Genomic DNA, 24,333 nt, shown 5'->3' on the forward strand with positions numbered 1-24,333 from the left:
CCGTGTGATATGCTGTAACTGTGTTCCACACTCCAGTCCAATTGGTGGCGGTAATGCATCTCTAACCTGGTTTATCAACCCCAAAGAAGAATACCGGTAAGGAAAAAATAGAAAAAACACAACACACAACATAGTAACATCAACGCACACACGTGTGCGATTGAATGTTGGACCGTCACTCTCGGACCCTCCACATATTTCTGAATCTCAGCAGAAACTAGGTAACGTTAAATCGGCTCTGGTCTGGTGAGAAACGTCAGGTTTTACACTGCATGATGCTTATATACCGCTTGTTTTGTGCCCACTGTCCACTCCAGCCACAACAGCATGGGCTAGCAGCTCAGCTCGGCCCGTGTTGACTTGTTGTTGACCCCGCGGGAAGCCCGCTAGATTGTCAACGATTTAATGATTGAAGTTATTTAACATTTACTTGTTGTACCAAATTCAGTTTTACCTCCAAAACGTCTTGGTATCTCCTTAAACGCTTTGTTTTCCAAACACATCGTGCCCCGCTTGCAACCTCACCTCTGCATCCCAAGTCATTATTTACACTTCATCAATCATCAGTGAAATATAAATCCTCGTTAATATCAGTAATGTAAAGCCATGGGTCCATTTGCTTCCATTTGTAAACTCGGAATTAAATTAACACGGATTAGTACTGTGTGGTGTAGTAGTGGGTGCCTTGCTTCCTCCTAGCTATTGTGCTACGATTGGCATGCTATGATGATTAGTTTACCTAATCACAGTTGATGTATACCGGTATATGATTACTTAGGGATTATTACTATTAGGCCTGGAACTAAAATATCTTGGACATATCCTCTTCACAGGATCTCTCAGGGATGACAGTGACATCCAACCACAGTGTTGCAAAATATATGCTCAGGCCAATATACTTTTAAAGAGAATAAGGACATTTTCTGTGTCCTTTAAATGTAAAATGTGCACTGTTCGGAGCATCTGTCACCCCCCTGTATACAGCCCATCTATGGTCTTCTTGCAGAGTGAAAAGCATGCAATAGCTTACAACGATGCCATGAGCTTACTTTGTGTTCCTAGAGCCAGTCAGTTGTTAACTTCTGTTGGTGTCTGTGCCCACCTGTAAGGCTTTGTTAAGGCAACTGATGTACTGATTTGGTAGGATGGCATGGCACTATAGTACTTTTATTGCACTATTAGTACTTATTTTATCCCCCATGTTGTATGTCTCTTATGTTATGGTATGTCAATTTGATCTGCTATGAATTAAGATTCTATATATTACATTGCTTATTGTAAATCACTCTAGATTAGAGCGTCTGCTAAATGCTAAACTGTAATTGTAATCCCTCTGTTCTAGGTCGGTCCATACTCCATATGGCGGAACCAGAGCCCATGCTAGTCTCCACTGCAGTACCAGTCGGAGAGAAGAGATGCTGCTCAGGAGACGAGGAGACTGATCCATCCTCCAAAAGACCACGAGTTCAGACTGACCAGAAGAACGGATCCGTGAAGGAGGTGGAAGAAGAGCCAGAGGAAGGAAATGGAGGTGAAGGAGCTGGTGGTGGTGCCGGGGAGGCAGATGGAGAGACCTTTGCGGACATGATGAAGCACGGCCTCACAGAGCTGGATGTGGGAATTCTGAAGTTTGTCAGTGAACATGAGGGCTTCTCTGGTATCCTGAAGGAGAGGTTAGTCTCACGATGCTAATAAAGAGTTCATGGTAAAGTTCTCAGTCGCCATGACTGATTTCAATCTTTTCGATTCCATAGAATGTCTTCTATGAAAGCAATGAAAAGCATGTCACACACCGAAAATAGCAGATCTACAAGATTATAGATTGGCTATTTTTTGGTTATTTGTTGTTTTAAGATTAGGATAATACTTATTTTAAGATTAGAGTATTTGAAGTGAAAATGTCATAAAAGCAAAGGTTAATGCTCAATCCTCGAACCTGGGATTTCTTCAACTAGTTGGCTATAAATGGGAACAGCAGAAACATAGGTTTAGAACAGTAATACCTAAACATCAGCAACTAGAAATGCACTCTATCGAGCTGCCAACTTGCGGTTTGCACACAAGTAGGCCATGTATGGCCTACTTGTGCGCAAGCAGAGCACGCCATGAGTTCCAGAGCCTTGCTCACCACTGCTGGTACGACTGCTACCAGAGAGTCCTAGAGCTCTCTGTTGTCTGGATACGATTGGTCATTGGCTGTTGTAAGACACTGACACACATACATACCCAGCCGATTGCAGTACTTGTGCACTCTGCTTGCGCACAAGTAGGCCTAATGGCCTACTTTTACACCCTTTATACACAACCTTGAAACATACATTAGTTACGTCACCAAGAATGGTGGCCCCCTATTGGTCGGTGGAGGACACCGACATACATGCATACATACCCCTTATTGACCTTATACCAACCTTGAAACGTACTTTAGTTGCATCATCAAGAACAGTGGTCCCTTATTGGCCGGTGGAGTAGACCAACATACATACATACCCAGCCGATCCCTTATTGGCCGGTGGAGTACACCGACATACATGCATACCCAGCCGATCACAGTACTAGTGCGCTCTGCTTGCGCAAGTAATAAACTTTCACTTTCAGCCATGAGATTTTAGCTTGCTTTATTCCATGAGGGTGGTTTGTGGTTGGTTTGTCAATGCTTTGATTGGTCGTGTGGCTTTGTGTTCAGATACTCTGATTTTGTGGTGCACGAGATTAGCAGACAAGGCAAGATGTCCTGCTTAGATGACCTCTCTATCCCTCCAGAGGCTGAGGTGAGATAACATAATCTTTCAAATATTGTCATCCATGTCTTTGTCACAGTATTCACAGCGATGGTCAAGCAGTACACATTACACAACCCCATTACTCAAGTCAAATTATAGATGCTCCAGATATCACTCAATTAAAAAGTTTAATACAATTTCTGCTTGAGTCAAATAAATGTACTTACTAGTACTTCTTACTTACTACTGAGGACAAAGAGCAATTTCAGAATGTTAATATGGATTCAAATAAATGATGCATACCTTCCAAGTAAAATCAAAACGGCGTGTCCCAATGTCAGAAATGGTTTGTCTGTACTGGCACCATGATGTCAACCTCTAGTCTGCATTGAGTAGCTGGGCCCAGATGTGAAGTTATATTGACCCACTCTGCACTGGGTGGGTGCTGGGTGGTTTTTAGGATGTTCCAGAGCCTGAGCAGCAGCCCACAGAAGAGACCGAGGTCCTGACCGAGGAGCAGAAAACACAGCTTGGAGAGCTGCAGCTGTTCAAGAACAAAGAGGGCAATGTCTCTATAGAGGTGAGACTTTCTTTCTTTCTTTTTGGTTTCCCATTTGCCTAAATGTCTTGTATTGCACTTAACTTTATTCATCACTTTTTGAAACCTTTACCTGGAACAATTTTATATACACACGCATACATAGTATATCTCTGCTGTTGGGGAGAAACCACATACCTCCAAAATGTTCAGGAAATTTAAAAAAAGAACAAAAAATGGAAATGAAGAAAACCTTATATATTTTAAAACAATGCAATACTGCCTCATTAAGGTTATTGTGACTTTATATATTACCAATTACTTGCATAAGAGCGGGAGAGGTGGTGGAGTTAGCTGCTTTAGCAGACAGTTTGAGGGTCCAGACTCCAATGGAGGTTTCGTCTGAAGCGCTTTTTAATACTTTTCATTGGTTCAATATTTTTTTTAACCAACACACAGACGTAAAGGCTGTTTTATAGCACCGATTTATGAAAAAGAACAACGATATGTAAGGCTCTCTCATAATTCCCGGTAATCAACAAGTCGGGAACATACAGACAAAAGGGGCCAGGTTTGACTCCTAATGCATGTGTTTTGCCTGCCATTTTGATCAAACTTGAAAGCTTGTCAGGCGCATACTTGGCTGTTGAAGAGAAGTTGATCTCAGGTGTGGTGTTAATGTTTGTAGGTACTCGATGATACAAAGGAGAAGCGAACGCTAGTCCACAAAGCCATCAAGACCCTGTACCCTGGCCTGGAGACGAAGACGGAGGAGAGGGAAGGTCGCAAGTTCATAGTGGCCTACCATGCTGCTGGCAAGAAGGCTTTAGCAGGTAATTTGGAGAAGTGACAAGACTATCAATTACATTATTCTTATGGTTTTGTGATCTGTACAGTTTTATTAAAGTACAGTGCAATAGCAGACTGCACTGTGTCATTTGTAGTCTGAAAAATGGCATTTATCAATAATTTGTTCCTGAACACTGCAATTAGTTGTTAAGCACTTAGCCCTATATACTTCTTTGAACGGGTTCGAACAGGGGTCTATTACTTGGCCCCCTACTTTTTTCCGCTCTACAACAACTCTCCTTGCCTACGATAGCCAATATACAAGCTAACGGCACATAGTGTTTCGATGCGTTTGTGAGCTTGTAGATCAGCTATTTTCACCAAATGTTTTATAGGAACATAGGGTTCAAGTGGTTGAAGTTATTGGCCATGGTAACTGAGGATTTTGGTTAGATATGTCTGGACCTGGGCATCCGGGTGGTGTAGAGGGAAAACACCGGGTTAAATGTCCAGCAGTGTACCGGGTGCTCGGATAAAAGCAATCACTGATGTTTGATTGTGGGAACCTGGTTACATTGACTTCCTTGCCGAGTCCCTGCTGATTCGTTGCTTAGGGTGCATGTTGTGTTCAGCGAAGAGGGGATCTGGGGAGATGGTCCATGTTGTACACACACTCCAGTGAAAGTCCTCACTAACAGGAGAAAAGTAGCTTCTTGTGACTTCATGTATATCGGAGGAAGCAGGTGGTTGTTGCCACTATCCAAAAGGCCAGCGGTGGGGGTTAGGCAGTTGGCAGTGACGGATCACAGAGTACACATGCGTAAAAGTGGGGGAGGACTTGGAAGAAATTCTGCTAATGTTCTTCCCCTGTCGAATGCAAGGATTGGTAATGCTGCTCAAGTAATCTCTTGATTACACCAAGGTTTTTGTTGCATGCCCCAATATCTTGGTTGGTCAGCACTTGGCCTCAGCTACCCCATTGCATGTGGCTATGGTGGGGGGGACATAGGGATAGGCTTTGCATGTATGGGTCCATGTGCATGGCCAAAACGCCTGCATGTTAACTACAAATTCAAACATCTTGGATCTCAACCTTGCATGGCTTTTGAAGATTACATAATTTGCCAGCCAAGTCTATGGACTTTATAATGTTTGTTTAGATCACCTATGATGTAAATCATTTGCCAGCCAAGTCTATGGACTTGTTTGTTTGTTTAGGGCACAAAATGACGACGTAAGGCATATGGCCATTATAAATACATCTTGTGACTGATTCCGTTTTATATTATACAATAATAACAACATACAACACAGTGCAATCATGTCTCATGGAGGATGATGATGATGGTGTCGGACTGTTAGCCACACCACTAAAGCACAAGAAGGAAGTTGACTTTTTAAACGGTATGACAGTGGAAGTGAGTTTGAGCAATGGTACAACTACGATGGCACAGGCAAGAGTCTTGACTTTAAGCAAAGAAAACACCAGCCAGGTAAATGGAGAAGAACTTGAACATTACAAGGTGGGCAACGATAAAGATGATGATGCCACACCACTAAATGACGACAAGGAAATTGACCATTTAGAAGAGATGGCAGTGGAAATGAATGAAAGTGACTCAGACATATACGTACGTGCAGCCTTCTAAAAGTGAAAATGAGGCAGCCACAGTACTGGGCGCACCTCACTTCACACTAGTTTTTATAATGATAACTGCCTTAAGTACAATATGAGTTTGGATGTCTTTTCATAGTGATATGTCGTTAACCATCATTGTATGTGCTTTGGTCCTCACCGGCATGAAGCTCACAACGCATCACAGTGCCAAGCATTGTGAGCTTGTAGATCAAGCATTAATTCTATTCAGCATTGGGTAACTGCATCTGGCATACAGTAAATAAACCCTGGCAGGGTGATGCAAGATGACATCACCCTGAAGAAAATGGTGTCTATTCCACTTAATTACATGACTACACTACATATTCAAGAAATCAATAATGTAACACAAAATATAGCCACGAAATGATAATACTAACAAAATGGCATCGTGAACCAGCTCAGTGGTCTTGTGGCTAGAGTGTCCACCTTGAGACTAGACCAATTTACCCAATTTCTGCTTGGCGCTCAGCATTGGTCAGGTTTGGATTGGGGTTAAGACCTGTTGTTTAAGGCTACTAATGTGACCAGTCTATGATGACGCATCTATTATTGACTATATCTGTCTCTTATACTGTTATAGTTAGTCTATCTCAACCAGGTATAGTCTGGTGACCACCGGAATGTAGACTGCACCCGGGTGAGCAGTATGGGTTGGCGCCCCAGCATGGGTCCTCCGTGAGGAGGAAGCCCAAAAAACCCTTGGTGAGGCCTTTAGGAGGGCCATTATAATCCACCATTCCTGAATGAAGTGCCCGGTGCTGGGAGTCTGGTGCAACGCACAGGTCCTGGGCCTGGTGAGAGCAGGAGTGGACCTGGTGAGACGTAGGCCTGGACAGGAGTCAACCCACAGAGCCTAGTCCTTCCACGTGCCAGAATCTGGTTTTCCCAGTCCTGGCAGGGAGCAACGGATTGTGTGGCCTTGGTCTTGCCCTAATGGGACTGATCGGGGGTAGCTACTGCCTACTGGGACGTAAGTCGGGACTTGATCACCCCGGCTGGGTCACCTGAGTGAGGGGTATGCTGTTTGAGAGACCCGAAACCCCGATGACCTTGGGATACATCACTGAGGATACTTCCAGGTGAATCCATGGGATGTTTTTAGTTCTATTTCAGACGATTTTGATCACCTTTCACTTCCTCTTATGTCTTTGAGATGAGGTACAAGGCTTTAAAAGACGCTATCTCGTTATGGTAAACAGTCAAACGGTTATATGTTAAACATATTTATGACGTCATTATGTATTTTATCAGTGCCCACATTTGGACAAAAACCAAGCACCCTTTTAACTTGAAGAGTTTATAAGTTAAGATATTTTACTTCCATTATTATAAGTGGTTTACAATTTTATAATAAACGTATAGAACCAAATAAACCAATTAACATTGTTAGGGTTCCACGTTAGCCTAGTGGCAGAGTTTGCTCAATCTATGTAGTGCTGATCGGTCCAGTGGTTTGCAAGAGGAGACGGACAGAAAAGCAAGTTTCCATATCAGCTCAAACTGTCTGTGAAGATGGATCGTTGTCACATCTAGTCCAGGCACCCTTGCTGCACAAACACTTAAAGGAGCATTCAGTGATTTGGAAAACCACCCAGTCCGCCCCGGTAACAAAATGTGCACATGCACACGCTCTACAGTGGGGGGAAGTGCAACAGCATGTGCACCAAGGCCAGCCCCCACACATGATTGGAGGAAGGCCCCTCTCATCCTGATTGGATAAAGGCTTTGCCACCCGCCACCAAAACTGAAACTAGGGTTTTTTGACCCCAGGACAGGGAGGAACTCCTTATATGGTCAGCACACTCTATAGTAGGGAGGATTATCCAAATAAAAAGAAAAAATAAGTAATATTTGAATGAAGCGAAATCACTGAATATACCTTTAAACTCTACATTGCTTTACACCATTTTTGCTGAATGTTCACCTATTATGACGTGCCCACTGCCCAGCATTGGGACTCATGGGGTTAAAACAACAGACTATTGCCCTGGCCTTTGCATGCAGATGGCAGAACACTCCCACGCTCGCCAGCTTCTCCATAAATACATAAACACCTTTATCTTCAGTAACATTGTTCTATCCTCCTTTTGCTCTACTTTGGGTGGACAGAGGTGAGAACACCAACAGGTAAGAATTTATAGTCCACACAGCACAGGGGGAGATGTTAACGTCAGCTTGGTTTTTAAACATGGCTAATCATGAGATATGTGAAATATGTTTGGTGCTGCAATGATAGTGTCGAGTTGGGTTTGTTTCCATTCTGGCTCGCAATGCATTGATTAAATTGTATTGCAAGTCAAGACTATGCAGTATAGGGATAAAGTCACTAGTCTATCAATGCTCCTCAAGTATAGCCTGGCTAATAAGCCAGACTCAAATCACACTGTTGTGTGGTATTTGAGTCTGGAGATGCTGTGTATGGATCTTGTTTCCCGGGGGGCGGGTTCAAGCATTTTCTCTTTGATGCAATTGGTCAGAGCTACTGTCAGTCAAAGGTCTCAAGCATTGAATGTCACTGTACCAAAGCCCGCCCATATTGCATACCGTGTGCCGATTGGCCACACCAGTTTTCTGGTGTAGGAAATGGGCGTACAATTGAGCCTCTCCAGACCGTAATCCGCCGGCTGATTCGGTCTGGCTTATTAGCCAGGCTACCTCAAGTATGCTAAGTTCAGAGGTGATTATTATGTGTTTATTATCTTGCTTTTATTTCTATGTTTAAACTTTCTTTCTGCTTTCTCCTTTCCTTTTTCCCATAAAGCTCCCAGGAAGCACTCGTGGCCTAAGAATCGTGGCACTTTCTGTCACTTTGTGCTGTACAAGGAAAACAAGGACACCATGGAGGCTATCAATGTCCTCTCCAAATTCCTCAGGTCTAGACACTCATTCACATAATCTACTGATGAAATGAAACTGAAGAGGCATATCGTTGTCATGCAGAAACCTATATCCATATTTAAAAATGTCTTTGCTTTTTTACCTAAAATTTGCAGATCCACAAGCTCAAAACGTGGTGTGAAGCGACACATTTTGATCTTGTCGATCTATTGGTTTTTGTGGTGGCTCTTTTGTTGGTTCCAAACATTGCCAACAAACCCACTGATGCACCCAGAGACTTTGGATGTACGCAGATCAAATAAAGATTGTCCACAGGTTCAATGTCATTTTAGGTTGCATTTACTTTCCTTTCAAAGTGCAGTGATACATTACAAACAGGCACATTCTCTCTTCCTTATGGCATGATCTCTGTGCTGTGCTGTCTTTCTCTCTGTCTGTCTGGTAAAAACTGGTTTGTCCACCAGGTGCATGCCGCTCCCCAATCACCCAGGCCTACATATGCTCTCCATCAATCAATTAGGCCTGGGGAGGCGTGCCCTTGGTGTCCAAACAGTGATTCAATTACATAATAATAACCCATCAAACCAATACCCAATAATGCCAAATAACTACAACAACAGTGACAATAATAATAATAAATAGACATACAAAACAGTGAGGATGGCTTCTACACTCCCCCCTAATTGTGCACAGTATGGACACAATTACTAAATACATTTCAAAGAAGCCAAACACAAAAAACATTATTCAAGGTATGTGGTATGTGTGTTGTATTTAAGCTTGACTGAATCTTCTTTTTTGTTGAAACTGCAAAAAAAAAGAAAGGGAAAGATGGAGAAAAGAAAGGTCAAAGCTCTCAATGGTCTGGAGAAGGCTTGATGTAGCCCTCAAGCCACCACAGGAAGCAAAGCAGGTCGTAGTCCCTTTCCTTTGACAAATCATCCTCCTCTTTCTGCTCTCGCTTCTCCTGGGCAGGCCTTTTGTTCCTTTTCTTTCGGTTCCTATGCCATCTTCCTTTCTTCTTCAGAGGCGGTGCTTTCTTGTCACCTTGTTCATGGTCAGATGTACCAGTAGTTTCCTTTATGGTGCCATTTGTCTTTCCACCACTGGTTTTCTGTGATGGAGAAGGACACCTTTCTCCACTGAGTGGCTTTCTCACCCCTCTACTCAGCCTCCTCACGACAGCTGGTTCAGCCAAACTCCTAATCATGGCACCCTGCTTGCAGCTTTCTTCTCCCTCAGACATCTGTCCATAGACGTCTTCTGCTTCAGATATGACGCTGAAAGATGAGGAGCCGCCCGTCTCCACAGCCATCTCATTCTCACCGTCCTCCCCGTCCTCTTCTGCAGGGTCGGTCAGCTGTTCCTGTTGTATCTCTTTCAGCTGCAGAATGTTCTCCAGAGCCTGAGGGGTCTTCGGCTCAGAGACACTCGCCTCCTCTGCTCCCTGCCATGTCCCTCTTCCATCCTCTCCTGGGGGTGTCTCTTCTTCCACCACAACATATGTGGCCAAAATGGTGTCTCGGTGCTCCCTCTCCATCTCTCGTGCCATCCACCTTTGCACGATATTTTCAATTTCCTTTCGACTGAGCTCTGGAGGATCTTCCCACCAGTCATCTACGGGTTGTAGCCATAGAGGTTGCAGCGCACCATCGCTCACTGCTCTCGTGACATCTGACATTTCAATTCCCCTTTTTCCACACGTAAAGTGCAGTGCAGAGTAAACTTCAGTTCAGTGTCCAGTTCAGTGCAACATAACGAAAGATCAAATAAATAAGGCAGTGCAAAACAGGCGTGTCACTAATAAAAGTCCAGCAGTGACGAAAACAAAAATAATGGACGTCAGTGCAGCAAATGGCCAGCAAACAAGTCACCAATAAAAGTTAAGCAGTGGAAAAACACGAAAATAAAATAACTCCAATAGTTATTGCTGTTTTCCTATACAGCTTTTAAATTCGATGCCCAGTGTCCACTACATACCAGGCTCCTAATTGATGAGTCTTTGTGGCTTTGAGCTGCGCGTCCAGTTAGTTAATTCCCTTAAGTTTGTTCCAATTCCTGGTTCGAGTCCTCCTTGTTACTTTGAAAACCAATACATCTAAATCCAATAGGACGCAGTTTTTACTATGTGGTGGCTCTTTTGTTGGTTCCAAACATTGCCAACAAACCCACTGATGCACCCAGAGACTTTGGATGTACGCAGATCAAATAAAGATTGTCCACAGGTTCAATGTCATTTTAGGTTGCATTTACTTTCCTTTCAAAGTGCAGTGATACATTACAAACAGGCACATTCTCTCTTCCTTATGGCATGATCTCTGTGCTGTGCTGTCTTTCTCTCTGTCTGTCTGGTAAAAACTGGTTTGTCCACCAGGTGCATGCCGCTCCCCAATCACCCAGGCCTACATATGCTCTCCATCAATCAATTAGGCCTGGGGAGGCGTGCCCTTGGTGTCCAAACAGTGATTCAATTACATAATAATAACCCATCAAACCAATACCCAATAATGCCAAATAACTACAACAACAGTGACAATAATAATAATAAATAGACATACAAAACAGTGAGGATGGCTTCTACAGTTTTTATATTTTACATATGAGGTTTCCACCAGACAGACAATATTATCCAAACTGTGTGGTGGAAATCTTGATTGTCTAAAAACCTTTTCAAGATATTAAATAAAAAACCTGCATTTGAATGGTTCCAATGTAGTTATTATTTAGACAAGCTCTTGTTAATACTTTTCATTGGTTAGATATTTATAAAGCCCAAAGACATACACCAGATTTCAAAATAATATGGAGATACAAGGTTTCTGCCCGGCAGCGACAATATGTATTCTGAAATGGCAGGTGACATTCAGTCATTCAGCAACTTCAATAAACTTCAACTGCAATAATGTATTGGTATGTACATGGCCTACCGGCATGTGCACTTAAGCCTCTCCAACTGATCCAAAATGCTGCAGCTCGCTTTGTCTTCAACCAGCCAAAATTCTCACATGTCTCCCCCCTGCTCCGCTCTCTCCACTGGCTCCCGGTCGCTGCCCGCACAGAATACAAAACCCTTATGCTGGCAATGGCATTCAAAGCCACAAGGGGTATGGCTCCCCCATATCTTGCAAGTATGATTGAACCCTACAAACCCTCCCGCGCACTCAGATCAGCCAATGTAGGGAAGCTGGAAGTACCCTCACTAAAAACGCCGGGACAACGCTCCACACGTCCCAAACTCTTCTCCCTTCTGGCTCCAAAACTGTGGAATGCACTCCCCGTTGCAGTCAGAACTGCAGCATCACTCCCAATCTTCCGCCGTAGTCTGAAAACCCACCTTTTCAGACTCCATCATGGCCCATAGCACTTACCCTACCCCCTTAGACAGCACTTTTTAGACTTAGATAGCATTTGATACAGACTTATAGCATGTTATGTAGACAGCACAATAATTGCATTGTATGTAGTCATAGCACTTCATAGTATATATGTACAGCATAGTATAGTATATATGTATAGTTTATATGTACAGTGTCATTATATAGATATGTTCTAGCTACGTTCTTGTTTCTTGATAAATGCTTTTGAGTGGTGTAAACCACTCCTACAACTGGCTTTGTTAGTTTACGTGTCTGTCTGTCTGTCTGTCTGTCTGTCTGTCTGTCTGTCTGTACGTCTGTCTGTTCGTACCAAAAAATGAGCATGGTTGCTATGGTCACCCAGTTCACACGGGTGTGATTTCATTACGTCAGACCACAGTTGATCAGTCTATATAAGACCTTACACCACTCAGTTCACACGGGTGTGATTTTTATATATGTGATGTATTCCCATGCCTTTTGTTATTGCTTAATGTAAATCGCTCTGGATTAAGAGCGTCTGCTAAATGCCTAAATTGTAAATTGTAAATTGCATAATGTGAGAGTGAATGTCTGGAAAAATGAAACGCACTGATAAACTCTTATTGACACAATCCCTGCCGAAAAATGTAACTTACGTTAATTGATTAGTCTCGGCAAGTGCCAATTCACGTAAGTTAAGTTAATTCAGTTGTATAAATGTTTTGATCCGATCTAGTCGAAAGGCTACTCAAATCAGCTTCGGAATCGGATGGCTCTCTGTTGTTAGCCATAACACTGGACTGTGCTATCTTGATGTGCGTGTGCACCCACGCTCACGCACGCTTTCAGTAGCTTTTATCTCCAATTCCCCGTCCCAGGTGGCATTTCTGGTCAAAACAACACTTATTGCACGGAGCATCGAGGTCGCTGTAATGGCGCCGGCCTGTACTTCTCATCAGCTAGTGAGAGATCAACACCTAATCCGGCAACACACCATTCAGTCAACATCCGGCTCCGGTCGCCGTGTTTTGGATCTTCAAAATAAGGGTTGAACGGGCATATCCTGGCATATAGTAATAATATAATCATATAATAGAATCATTCTTTAATTAATCCTGGCGGCAAAAATAAATAAATAGGGGCAGCAGTGCCAGTGGCTCAGCTTGGGAATTGGAAGGTTCCTGGTTCGATCACTGGCTCCCTCTGGGTTAGTATTGGAAGTGTCCTTGAGCAAGATACTGTATTTAACCTCTAACTAACTGCTCCTGATGAGCAGGTTTGTGCAGTGTGAATGGGCTATTGTAATATGCTTTCATTTTAATGTCTCATGTGTACTGAATACGGATGTTTCTTGCTGCAGGCTTGCCCCCACAGTGTTTTCTTACATGGGGACTAAGGACAAAAGAGCCATCACTGTACAGGAGATTGCAGTCCACAAGTGAGTATTCTTTTTACAATATTTCATATTATTTCGTATTGACAAAACGGTGGATTAACATTTGGCTATTTTAGGGATTGACACACGTCTCAAATGCACTTGCCCATTGGGCCAGTACAGGTCATGTTCTACTTGCCTGAATTATCTTTTTGCGTGTGTGGTGAGGCCAAAATTACTGGTGGAACGTGTGTGCCAGTCACTGGGGATGTCACGGTATGCAGTGTTACATGGTGTCCGGTATGTTACTTGCACTCTGCCGATAATATTGTTTTATTTGTAATGGGTGTACCCTAGAAAACCACTCGAGTTCATTTTCGCACCCCTGTTCTTATAAGCATGCCATCTTATCAATACTTTAGTCAGATAACAGGTGGTACTATTCTGTTATTCTATTCTGCCTACGTCTCTAGACTCTACACCTACCAAGGAGAACAGTGGTATCACATTTAACTTACCGGGGGGGGAATAAACGTCAAACATATCGGTGGCGGAGATACATCTCAGGAGGCCTTGAGCACCCCCGTGATTGTCAGGAGGGGCAAAATGGACCACAAATCGTTCCGATTATCCTGTAGTGTGAGCCTAGCTTTCGGTTGTTTGGCTAGTTGCTACACCTGTAACTGATTAGACTTGTGCCATTCCCCCCACAGGATCACAGCAGAACGATTGTGTCACCTCAACAAGTGCCTCAATAACTTCAGGCTGGGAAACTTCTCTTATAAAAACCACCCCCTGAAGCTGGGAGAGCTGCAGGGTAACCATTTCACTGTGGTCCTCAGGTCAGTAGGTTTTGAATGTCATCTCTCTCAACAAGTTGCCACATGGTGGTGGATAAACATCTCTTAAAAGATTGTGTGATTCTGGATACATGATGTCAGGGTTGTTAAATGCTTGCACCTCGAGCAGTAAGAAAAGAGGTGTCATTGTTCATGTACCCACAGGTCTATGTTTCTGTTTAACCACTTAAACCCTATAATGCTTAGTTGACCAAGGGTCCCCCAGGGCTCTATACTTGATCCCCTGATATTTTCCCTCTACAGTACACCAAGGGCAGTATTATGCGTGTCTTAAGTACCAGGTCTTATTACTTAACTTAAGACCTGGAGGTGTGGTCAATGCTGTTTGGCCACTCAGAATAGCCAAATGGCATTCATCACGCCTCCAGGTCTTAAGTTAAGTAATAAGACCTGGTACTTAAGACACGCATAATACTGCCCCAAATGTCTTTGCTGAAAATAGTCAATCTACAGTGTTGTGAGCTCAGCTATGTGTTTGAGGTCCTTTTTGACTGGAACAGCAGGCCAGCCCTACACCAGCGAATGTCACCGACTGATTCACTGAATGAAGTTACTCATTTTAGGCCCAATCCGACCATGGTTGTGGGCATGCCGTTTAGGAGGGGTGTAGCATTTATGCAGGCATGGCTTGAGTGCCCATGGCCTTCTCTGACTTAACACTCCACTATGCACATTTCCAGCCCAATCCTATCTGGGTTGTGCACATGCATAAAATATGAACACATATGCAGTGGCGCAACTCCCATCGAACGCTAGGGAGGGATAGAGAAAGATCCGTCCCCCCCCACGCGTCGATCTCCTCCTTTCCCCATAAATCCAAAAATAGTGTAATAATAATACAAAAATACTTCCATGGCCTTACTAGAGCACTGGTTCCCAAAGTGGGGTCCAGGGACCCCCAGGGGTCCTTGAGCGAGTTCCAGGGGGTACCCAGCTACATGATAGTTTGGAACCAAATGGACCCTTATGGCATGTCATGTGTATGCTCTCAGAGTTAAATTAACTGATTAATTGATTTTACATTATCAATTGGAGTCCCACAGGTAGAAATTAAAAGAGGGTCCGTAGCCTAATGGCAATGCTTGTCAAACTGGGGGTCCTTGAAATTAAACTGGTTGAGAATCACTGCTAGAGCCGTAGAAATCTTCTTATGCGGTCCCTGGCATATCTCTTCAACTTATCTCTTCACTTATTAGCTGCGGGCTAATAAGTGTCCTTGACACGGAAAAGTTTGGGAACCACTGCACTAGAGGATAAAGTATCCATCTCCTGATCTAGTCAACACGCGTGTTGACAGCATACATGTAAACAAGAACAGCGCGTGACACCAAAAGTGGTGACCTATTGAATCCAATGGATGATTCCTCCATTGTTGCAGTCCAGTGTGTCCACTTTTTCTCTGTGAAGTCTCTCCACCTACGTCTTCTCCAGCTGTTAAACACAGCAGTGTAACAACTGGAAGGACTCCCTTTTTTAAAAGGAGATTTAAGACGTTTCTAACTCATGTCATCATGTCAACGTCGCAACACAAATAATACAAACTATGAGAAACTACGCCATCACATAATCAAATGAAATAGCGTGGTTTAAAGAACTGAACTTTATTCCTAAAAAATCACAACCGTATGTTCACAATGAATGAGTGGCTGCCGACCGGAAGCGCCCCGGCGGCCCAAACTGAACGCGGAAGTGTTGGCTGCATATAGAGCCCATACCATGATTTCTGAGTCCACACACTTACTATCTTGTCACACTGCTGACCCCTACTGGTTGCCTTCAGACTGGTTGGTCCTATAGACTAATTCAAAAACGGGTCTCATGGTCGCAGCTTACGTATTTCCTGTAGGCGGACTCGACGTAGCTGCAGGGTTTAAACCCTCACCAGGCGCATCTCTTCTACTACAGTGAACGGTAGAGTGACTGATGTTAGTCTGCCTCAAACGTTACTCTTACCTGCTTTTTACTAACACTAACATTACAAAGATGCCCAGAACATCGAGATGAACCTGTGTAGTTTATGGCTGCTCCAACAGTAGTGGCAACATTCCAAAATAAATAAAAACGTTATGTCAAAATATCCACCGCGGTAGCTGAGTGAAAGGTCCTGAAACATACATAACGTCAGTCTTACCCAATCTTTCTGTTTTATGAACACAAGGCTGCTGTACTTTATACCTCATACTAAGCATTTAAAGTATGATGTTAGAGCAGACTAACATCAGTCACTCTACCGTTCACTGTAGTAGAAGAGATGCACCTGGTGAGGGTTTAAACCCTGCAGCTATGTCGAGTCCGCCTACAGGAAATACGTAAGCTGCGACCATGAGACCCGTTTCTGAATTCGTCTATAGGGATGGATATTGAAACCAGAATGGCCTGCAGCCTTCATTTAATTTGCCAGTGAGGAGCTTCACCAGGAGGAAATAGTGTGTGCAGAGGAAGACTCTACTCCTCACTTCATCACGTCATCGGGTGACGTGGAGTGGTGTCATTAGATGCCAACTATCTATCCTCCTCATTGCTCTCATGTTTCCATTTCAGGAACATCACAGGAACAGATGAGCAGGTTCAGCAGGCCATGACTTCACTCGGGGAGACTGGCTTCATCAATTACTATGGCATGCAGCGCTTTGGCACCACAGCAGTGCCCACGTACCAGGTTGGCAGGTAGGTTGCGACCTGGGGAAATTATCATGGAATTCTGCACTAATATTGCCAGCCAATTACAATGTCGCGTCACCCCTGTGATCATGTGTAAGTAATTCGGAGGGGATTTATGCCCCCAAAAATCATGTTTTTTGCGACAAACGGTTATTTTTTTTGCATTTGCGGCGCCCCCTATGGATGAAAATGGAATTGCTTTTGGCTTTTGGTTGATTAAACCACCCACGACATTTGATTCAAATTTGGAGTTGATTGGACGTTTGGTTCGTGATTTGTGGCGTTTTTTGTAAAATGGGCCCCTCCCACTAGCCGATTACGGCCGAACGATACGCACTATCAAAATTATGCCTGTGGTGTTTTCATCGGAAAGGTCCAGAGATCATGTGTACCAATTTTTGTGAGATTTGGACAAAATCTGTAGCAGGAGGAGCAAAAAGTGTGTTTTGGAGAAAATTCAAAATGGCGGAACATCTATCATGACGCAAATGGGCGTGGCCTATATGGGGGGATGCGTCATGACCCAAGGAAGTCAGGGAAAAAGGTTTTGTAACTATAGTGCTTACAGTCTCTGAGGAAAAAATACTTGAATGTGAGAATGCGAAAAATCGCATTTTCCCATTCATGTCAATGGGGAAATTTTATTCACTAATAAATTAATATCAATTAAACTATACAACATTTCTCTTTAAAAAATACAAGCACATCCTTCCCGATGAAGCCGGTCAATTTGAGATATGGCTCAAGTGCGTACAGTCAAAACTGTGGGAGGAGTAGCGTATCAAAAAAAAGGTTACTCTAGTGGAATAATAAAGAAAGTGTTACAAATACATGTTGGACCAATGACTGGTCGGAAAAGCGTACGGACCCCACATCCTCACTTACCTCCAACCTTGTAATTTGTGTTCAGTATATTGCTCTGGATATGAGCAGCTGTGTAATTATGCTGAATGCTGCAAATGTAAATTGGAACTGATGTGTTCTGACATGAGAACATGAGAAAGCAAACTGACATGATGTCTGTTCTTATCGCCTGGGCCAGAGCCATCCTGAAGAATGACTGGAAGGAGGTTGTGGACCTGATTCTGAAGCCTCGTCCTGGAGGTAACCTACAAACCTTTTTTTCACACCTCCTGCTCTCCAGCTTTTCCTTTCGAGTTGGGGTGAAGGTTGTACAGTAGGTGTAACAAAGAATTGTGCCATTGGTAATTGTGGTGTCTCTTTGTCCCCCTCTACCTGGCAGCGGAGAAACACTACATGTTGAAATGCAGGGAGGAGTGGGCCAAGACTCAGGACCCAGAAGCTGCCCTAAAGAAGCTTCCCGTGAAGCGCTGTGTGGAGGGTCAGCTGCTGCGGGGTCTGTCCATGTACGGCAAGAAGAACATCATCACTGCCTTCGGACTGGTGGGTTCTCCATAACCCATGACTCCCAGCTGATGATAGTATACAGTATGATCGTTTCTCCGACCTCCTGCAATAGCATGTCCCCTCACGCTGCCTCTTCAATCCACAGGAACAAGTTAATGGGCTTTAATGTTTGTTTGCACCATTTGTTTTACATCACCTAATCAACATGGGTGTGATTTTTAGCATTCTGTTTAACTGATTTAGTTTTACTTTTTAGTATTTTGTATTCCTTATTTTATATTCTGATAGAAAAAGACCTAGAACAGCACTAATATAATAAGTCAAATGTATTATTTTTTCATGTGAAATATGTTAAACGGAGAGGGCTCGTTCTGGTGGTGTGTGTGGTGTGCTGACATGTGTTTTCCTCTACTAGATCCCTCGAAACAACCGTCTGATGTACATCCACAGCTATCAGAGTGTTATGTGGAACACCATGGTGAGCCGGAGGATTGAGGCCTTTGGCTTGAAGGCTGTAGAGGGTGACCTGGTGCTCAAGGGAGGTTGGTACTCAAAGGATTACTGGGTTGCGGAAGCCCTATTTTCTACTTCATCCTATGGCAGTGGCATGTTCAAAACTGTTTTATCCAGGGGGAAAAAAATATTTCTTAATCCTTTTAAGTGTTAATTGGGCACCTTGGCTGCTAGTAGAGCCAGATAAAGAATAGCTGCCTTTATCTTTTGTATGCAAAACATTGCATGCAAAATGGCTCACCCTTGAAAAGGAACACAGTATAAAAACATAAGCTGCACAACATATGTAGGAACCCTGTGCAAACCGTCTAGCTGTCATCAGTAGCTATAACAACAGGCATATTTGACGGGTCGTCATGAAGGAAATGCTACAGTACTGACTCCTAACATGTCTGTCAAGGCACGGCTCACATACTGTCCGCAGAGGAGGCTGAGGGCCAGTCCATCCATGAAGTTGTGATGCCTCTGCCTGGGTTTGACGTCATTTACCCCTCTCACCATGGTAAGCTGGCAGTCGGTGTCATTTACAGGTTTTTTGTTTGCATGTATATAAATGAGACCCAAAAATAACAGAACATCAACACTAATGCGAGAGTGGAGAGTCGAGACCTCTGCCAAGGTGTAAACATCACCCCAGGTTTCTTGACTATTTACAATTGAGGCATTTAGCACACAGACACTGTTCTCCAGAGCATCAGAGTAAATGGCATGGACCCTTGTCAACAAACTGGGTAAATAGTTGCATACGTAAGGAGTACAAAGAGAACAATGTAGTGCTTCAAATAAACTAGACAAGGTAAACAAACATCTGTCTAAATAACGTAATATAAATAACATTCTAGACATTTGTGTTAAAGAAAAACAATTAGCAAAAGTAGCCAACATAATCTGCATAATGAAACTGCATCTATCAAAAAACGGTGACAAGACGGAATATATGGGGAGATTGTGCTAGAGCAGGGGTGTCCAAACGTTTTTCAAAGGGGGCTATATTAGAAAATAGTTGCTCATAGGTCGGTAATTTCAACAAAAAAAAAAACGTGATATGGAGATATCTAAAATGACATGGATGCTTTCCTGGATTGAAAGGTATAAACAACATAGACAGGCTTTCCAGGTCTAAATGGGATAAATAAAGCTGTGTTTTTCCCTGGCAGTGGGTGCAGGCTACAAGGAGCTGCTGTCGGCAGACGGGCTGGATATTGACAACATGAGGCACAAAGTGAAGGACTACTCTTTAGCTGGAGCCTACCGACGCATCATCATCAGACCCAGTGATGTCAGCTGGTTAGTACACAGGTTTTTCCAATTTAACATGTCAGTTTAACAACTTTACAACCCGCCGACCCGGTGTCCTCTTTCGGGGCATGTCATTGTTAAACATTCTCAGGAATCGTTAAGCTACAAGCTCACAATGCATTGAATCGCAACACATTCAGAGCTTGTAGATTTGGGGATCCTTGTGTGGAAAGTGTGGCACACCTGGGTTAGTATCATCATCTATCATGGCCTCATTTGTAACACTGAAGCCTTAACAAAACGTTTTTGTAATTTTGACACAAAATACTGCAATTGAGAGTGACACTTATGACTTATTATGTTGTTATTGTAACCAATGATCTATTACTGTAATTTACAATAAAATTGATCCATTAACAACATTAATACTTTACTGTAACAACACTATTTCAGTCTCTGACTTTTCTGAAAATACCATCTGAAACTATGTGAATCTGAGCTGATCAAGGCGTATTTGAATTGATTGGTATGGCTATATTAGCCTGATCAAATTCTGATCATTTGTCTGAATATCTCATTATATAATATAACGCTGTGGTTTGTCTCGTGTCTTAGGGAGATGATTCGGTATGATGACCCTAAGATCTCCCTGGTCCACACTGACGTAGACAAACTGGACAATAACCCTGCTCCCGTCTTCAACAAAGGTCTGTGCCAATCATTTTGTTTTGTCTCTCTCCAAGTGCAGATGCATGTTCTCATATACTGTATCCATCCACTATTCATTGAACTAAAATAGAAGCTTATAAACCACTTAAAACCTGTATACTTGGTTCAATGTCAAATTGTTAAAATAGCCGCTTGTGTGCTTGTAGAGCAGCTGTTGTTATTTTTGCTGATTATGTCTCCATTTTTCTGAATGTTCTCCTATTATGATATGATATAGATTTATTTATGTGGTTATGGTTTTAATGGCAAAGAAAATAAAATGTACGTATTAATTTACCAATCTTGTTTTGTTATGGTATATATTGGTATTGGCTGCAATAATGCATTAAAACAGACTCAGTGATTGATTCTATATTACTGGATGGGTACCGAGCCGGTTCGGGCCCAAAATATTGACTTGTCCCTGGGCAGGGTTTGATCCATTCCAAGTTCGGATCATCTGAAATGCATTTACCCGAAATTACCCGTGAGGATCAAAAATAGACATGCGTGCGTTGTAATTATTACATTATAAAGTCCATTTGTCCATTGTCTGTTGAACAGAGTTATAAGACAAGGGCTGGGTCTCGTCACGTCATGCACCTCGACATGCCGTCTCTCTCTTGTACTCTCTCTCTCTCGTCATGCTCCTCGACGTGCCGTTTCTCTCTCTCTCTCTCTCTCTCTCTCTCTCTCTCTCTCTCACCCCAATCCCGACAGCGCGCGCATGCACACACACCGCTGTCCGCTGGCTATAATAATGCAATCATGGCGGCCCCCCCCTGGTCAAGGGGTCCAGGTGCATGCCCCATATAGGCTTTGGTCTGACAGCGTGTCATGTATTCGAGTCCCGTTCATGACGACCTTTGCTGAATGTCTCTCCCCTTCTCTCTCTCCCTCTTTCCTGTCTATCTTCACTTGATATCAGTAAAGGCAAAAAATTATCTTTAAAAAAATATCATGGCGGCCCCCTTGAGCGAGTGAGGTGAAACGCAAAGCAAAAAACATACTTTCCCCATGCCTTCGGCTGGTGGAGACAACTACAAATTAAAGCGAGCAGTGTGGGACAGTTTTGTTGTGATTGTCAACAGCTCTGGTAAGAATGTTGGTGTGCTAAAATGCACTACTAATATTTTGCAACCCTCCACTGCGCTGTCTCGAGAGTCGGGGTGCATGTCGCTCATAGAGAGCAGTCTCATGTCACATTCAGACATAATTTTGCAGAGAACACACTATGGGTCCGGATCTATATTAGATCTATATCGGATCGGATCAGCGCCGCTTTAGTCGGACCGGGTCCAAACAGTCCAATCCTTCTCGGCTTAGCTACTAATCCAGTGGTTCTCATACATTGTATACAGAGTACCATCATATTTGGCCCCTCAAGTGCCACCATTATGACAGATGAAGTACAGTAACATAGATTGAGCATTGCACTCTACACAGGAGACATGTTCTTAATATTATTTATTGTTGACAGATGTCGGCCAAAGTCACACTGTACAAAAAGGTATAGCACTAGAACTGGCATTTAAACTCTTCCACAATTACCGTATTTTGTAGAGATTTCTTAGTCACTCATAATGGTGGTACTTGGAGAGCCACATCTGAGGTGGTACTCACTGTAAAAGTTTTAGAACTTTTTTTCAGACTTGGGGAACAATGGGTTCTTACAGTGGTGACTCTGTAACAGATGTCTGAGAAAACGCATTTTTGCTGGAAACATGTTTTATCATCAATAAGCATATTACCTACGTTTTTAAGGAAAGGGTGCCATTCAGTCAGAAAGTCTGTTTACTTTAGTTTAATAATTCATATGCCACATGTTGAATTATTAAACCACTAGATAAACAGACTTTTCCTTATAGTGTGCCACACTTTCCTTATGTAAATGTTTATAGACTAATGTTGCATTCACACGGGCAGATTAAACGATGCAGTCTATCATTCATTGTCAATGGAAGCCAGCGACATGATGTTGATGTACTGTAGCTGCTCCCAATCAACTCACAACACGTCTTTGCATCGTCTCATCTGCCCGTGTGAACTGTGAACGCACCATAAGGGCCCTATTTTCGTCAGTGCTAAACCCCTTATCTCTCTAAACTTCTCTGCCTTTTTTACAAAATTGAAAAAGATTTTTGAATAGTTTGGATGTAGATCGGCTAGTTGAACAATTTAAATGTTTTTCTATATAGTAAAAAAGGCAAAGAAGTTTAGGACTAAGGGGTTTAGCACTGACGAAAATATGGCCCTACAGTAAGTCTACTAGGACAACGCACCAGGCAGTCGGAGCACAATGGGATATCGGCAAACATTTTTTCATCATCAAGACATGATAGCTTCCTTCTCTTGGTGGAGAAAGTGCTGGTGAAATCACCATGTCCTCCTCTTCTCCTTATCAATCAGAGGGGAAGTATCGAGCCCTGCGGATGGAGTTCTCTCTGCCTCCCTCCACCTACGCCACCATGGCCATCAGGGAGGTGCTCAAGATGGACACCAGCATCAAGAATCAGACACAGCTCAACACCACATGGTTGAACTGATACCAAAGCACAGCCCACGTCGACCCGACCGCTGTTACAACTGCAAAGCAGCGGTCTACTATGGCAACATCCATACCTGCTGTGTGAGTGAAAAGTGTAGGGATGGGATGAAAATCACAATTATTCACAAAAATCTCAAAAATAATTACGATTAACGCTTTTGTTAACCACTTGAATCCCCAGCATCCCTATTATGAGGCAAACGTTCGCTAAAAAGAGCAGATCTGAAAGCTCACATAGCGCAAGCAACGTGTTGAGCTTGTAGATGTGCTATTTTTGACGAATTGATTTGTGTAGAGTGAAATATGAGCGTACCAAATGTGCTCTTTGCAGGTCTGATTTATCAGTACAGAGGGTTTAAGTGGTTCTGAATTTGCAGCGCAACAAAAGCAAATTCATAGTGTATGATGGAGTGTATGAAATCTGTGATACGATTATTGCCGTAATCGTGATAAATGATAGTTATCGTCCCATCCCTTGCAAGTGTATTTTGTTTGCGTCTGACTGTGCGTGCATGCCAGTGTTCCGGACGTAAAGGTGATCCTGGCGAGCTGTCTGTTATGAATGAAGCTAATCCATTTACGCAAAAAGCAGCACCATTTATTCAACATTTTTAGTTTGATTTATTTTTTAATCTGGACTATTCTTCAAATAAAATGATTATTTTGGCAGCTTGTGCATAAAGAAGCATTTTAATTGGACTTGCGGTGCTCTCAGGACTCACCCTTGGAGACATCCTCTCCTCTAAGATGTACAGCTGACAGCATAACTTGCACACGTGTATAACCAATAAATAGCCACACATGGTACAAAACGTGCCCTGGTTGTACAGAAAAGTGAACTTTTGTTTTTATAGGTGTACTTTTATTTGGACCGAAAACACTCTTCAAGAGCTAATAAAAACTGTTAAACGTGTATGAGATCATTATTGATTTATTTGTTAAAAATGTATTATTGGAAGTGCTTTCATAAACCAGATAAATGTTGAAAGAATAAATATGTAAAAGTAATCTGTTAATCCCTTTTTTTTAATATTAATTGTAAAGGTAATTGATGGAATAATCACTAAAGAGATAATCTATAATCCGCCATAAAGCTCCCATTGTCCAACTAGCCATCTGAGGGGCAGCTGGCAGGATACTGCTTCCCTCACTCCCATACTTGTCTGGGAGTGAAG

General features: G+C 42.9%; 1 protein-coding gene across 2 annotated transcripts; it reads left to right on the forward strand.

Moving 5' to 3' along the window:
• pus7 (pseudouridine synthase 7) lies at nucleotides 1–24,071 on the forward strand. Of its 2 annotated transcripts, none has more exons than XM_079502066.1 (16): nucleotides 1–96; nucleotides 1,343–1,673; nucleotides 2,687–2,771; nucleotides 3,184–3,303; nucleotides 3,950–4,094; nucleotides 8,472–8,583; nucleotides 13,247–13,324; nucleotides 13,975–14,103; nucleotides 16,663–16,788; nucleotides 17,825–17,886; nucleotides 18,026–18,186; nucleotides 18,566–18,692; nucleotides 19,064–19,165; nucleotides 19,821–19,950; nucleotides 20,518–20,609; nucleotides 23,020–24,071. In XM_079502066.1, exons 2-16 carry the CDS (start codon nucleotides 1,360–1,362, stop codon nucleotides 23,154–23,156), a joined length of 1,920 nt encoding a protein of 639 aa, XP_079358192.1. In that variant the 5' UTR covers nucleotides 1–96; nucleotides 1,343–1,359; the 3' UTR covers nucleotides 23,157–24,071. The 2 variants fall into 2 exon arrangements, with proteins under 2 accessions (XP_079358192.1, XP_079358191.1); XM_079502065.1 differs by having other exon boundaries at nucleotides 87–221.
• Nucleotides 24,072–24,333: the final 262 nt, after the last annotated feature.

Source organism: Electrona antarctica, assembly GCF_951216825.1.
Source record: "Electrona antarctica genome assembly, chromosome: 5".
Classification (NCBI taxonomy): domain Eukaryota; kingdom Metazoa; phylum Chordata; class Actinopteri; order Myctophiformes; family Myctophidae; genus Electrona; species Electrona antarctica.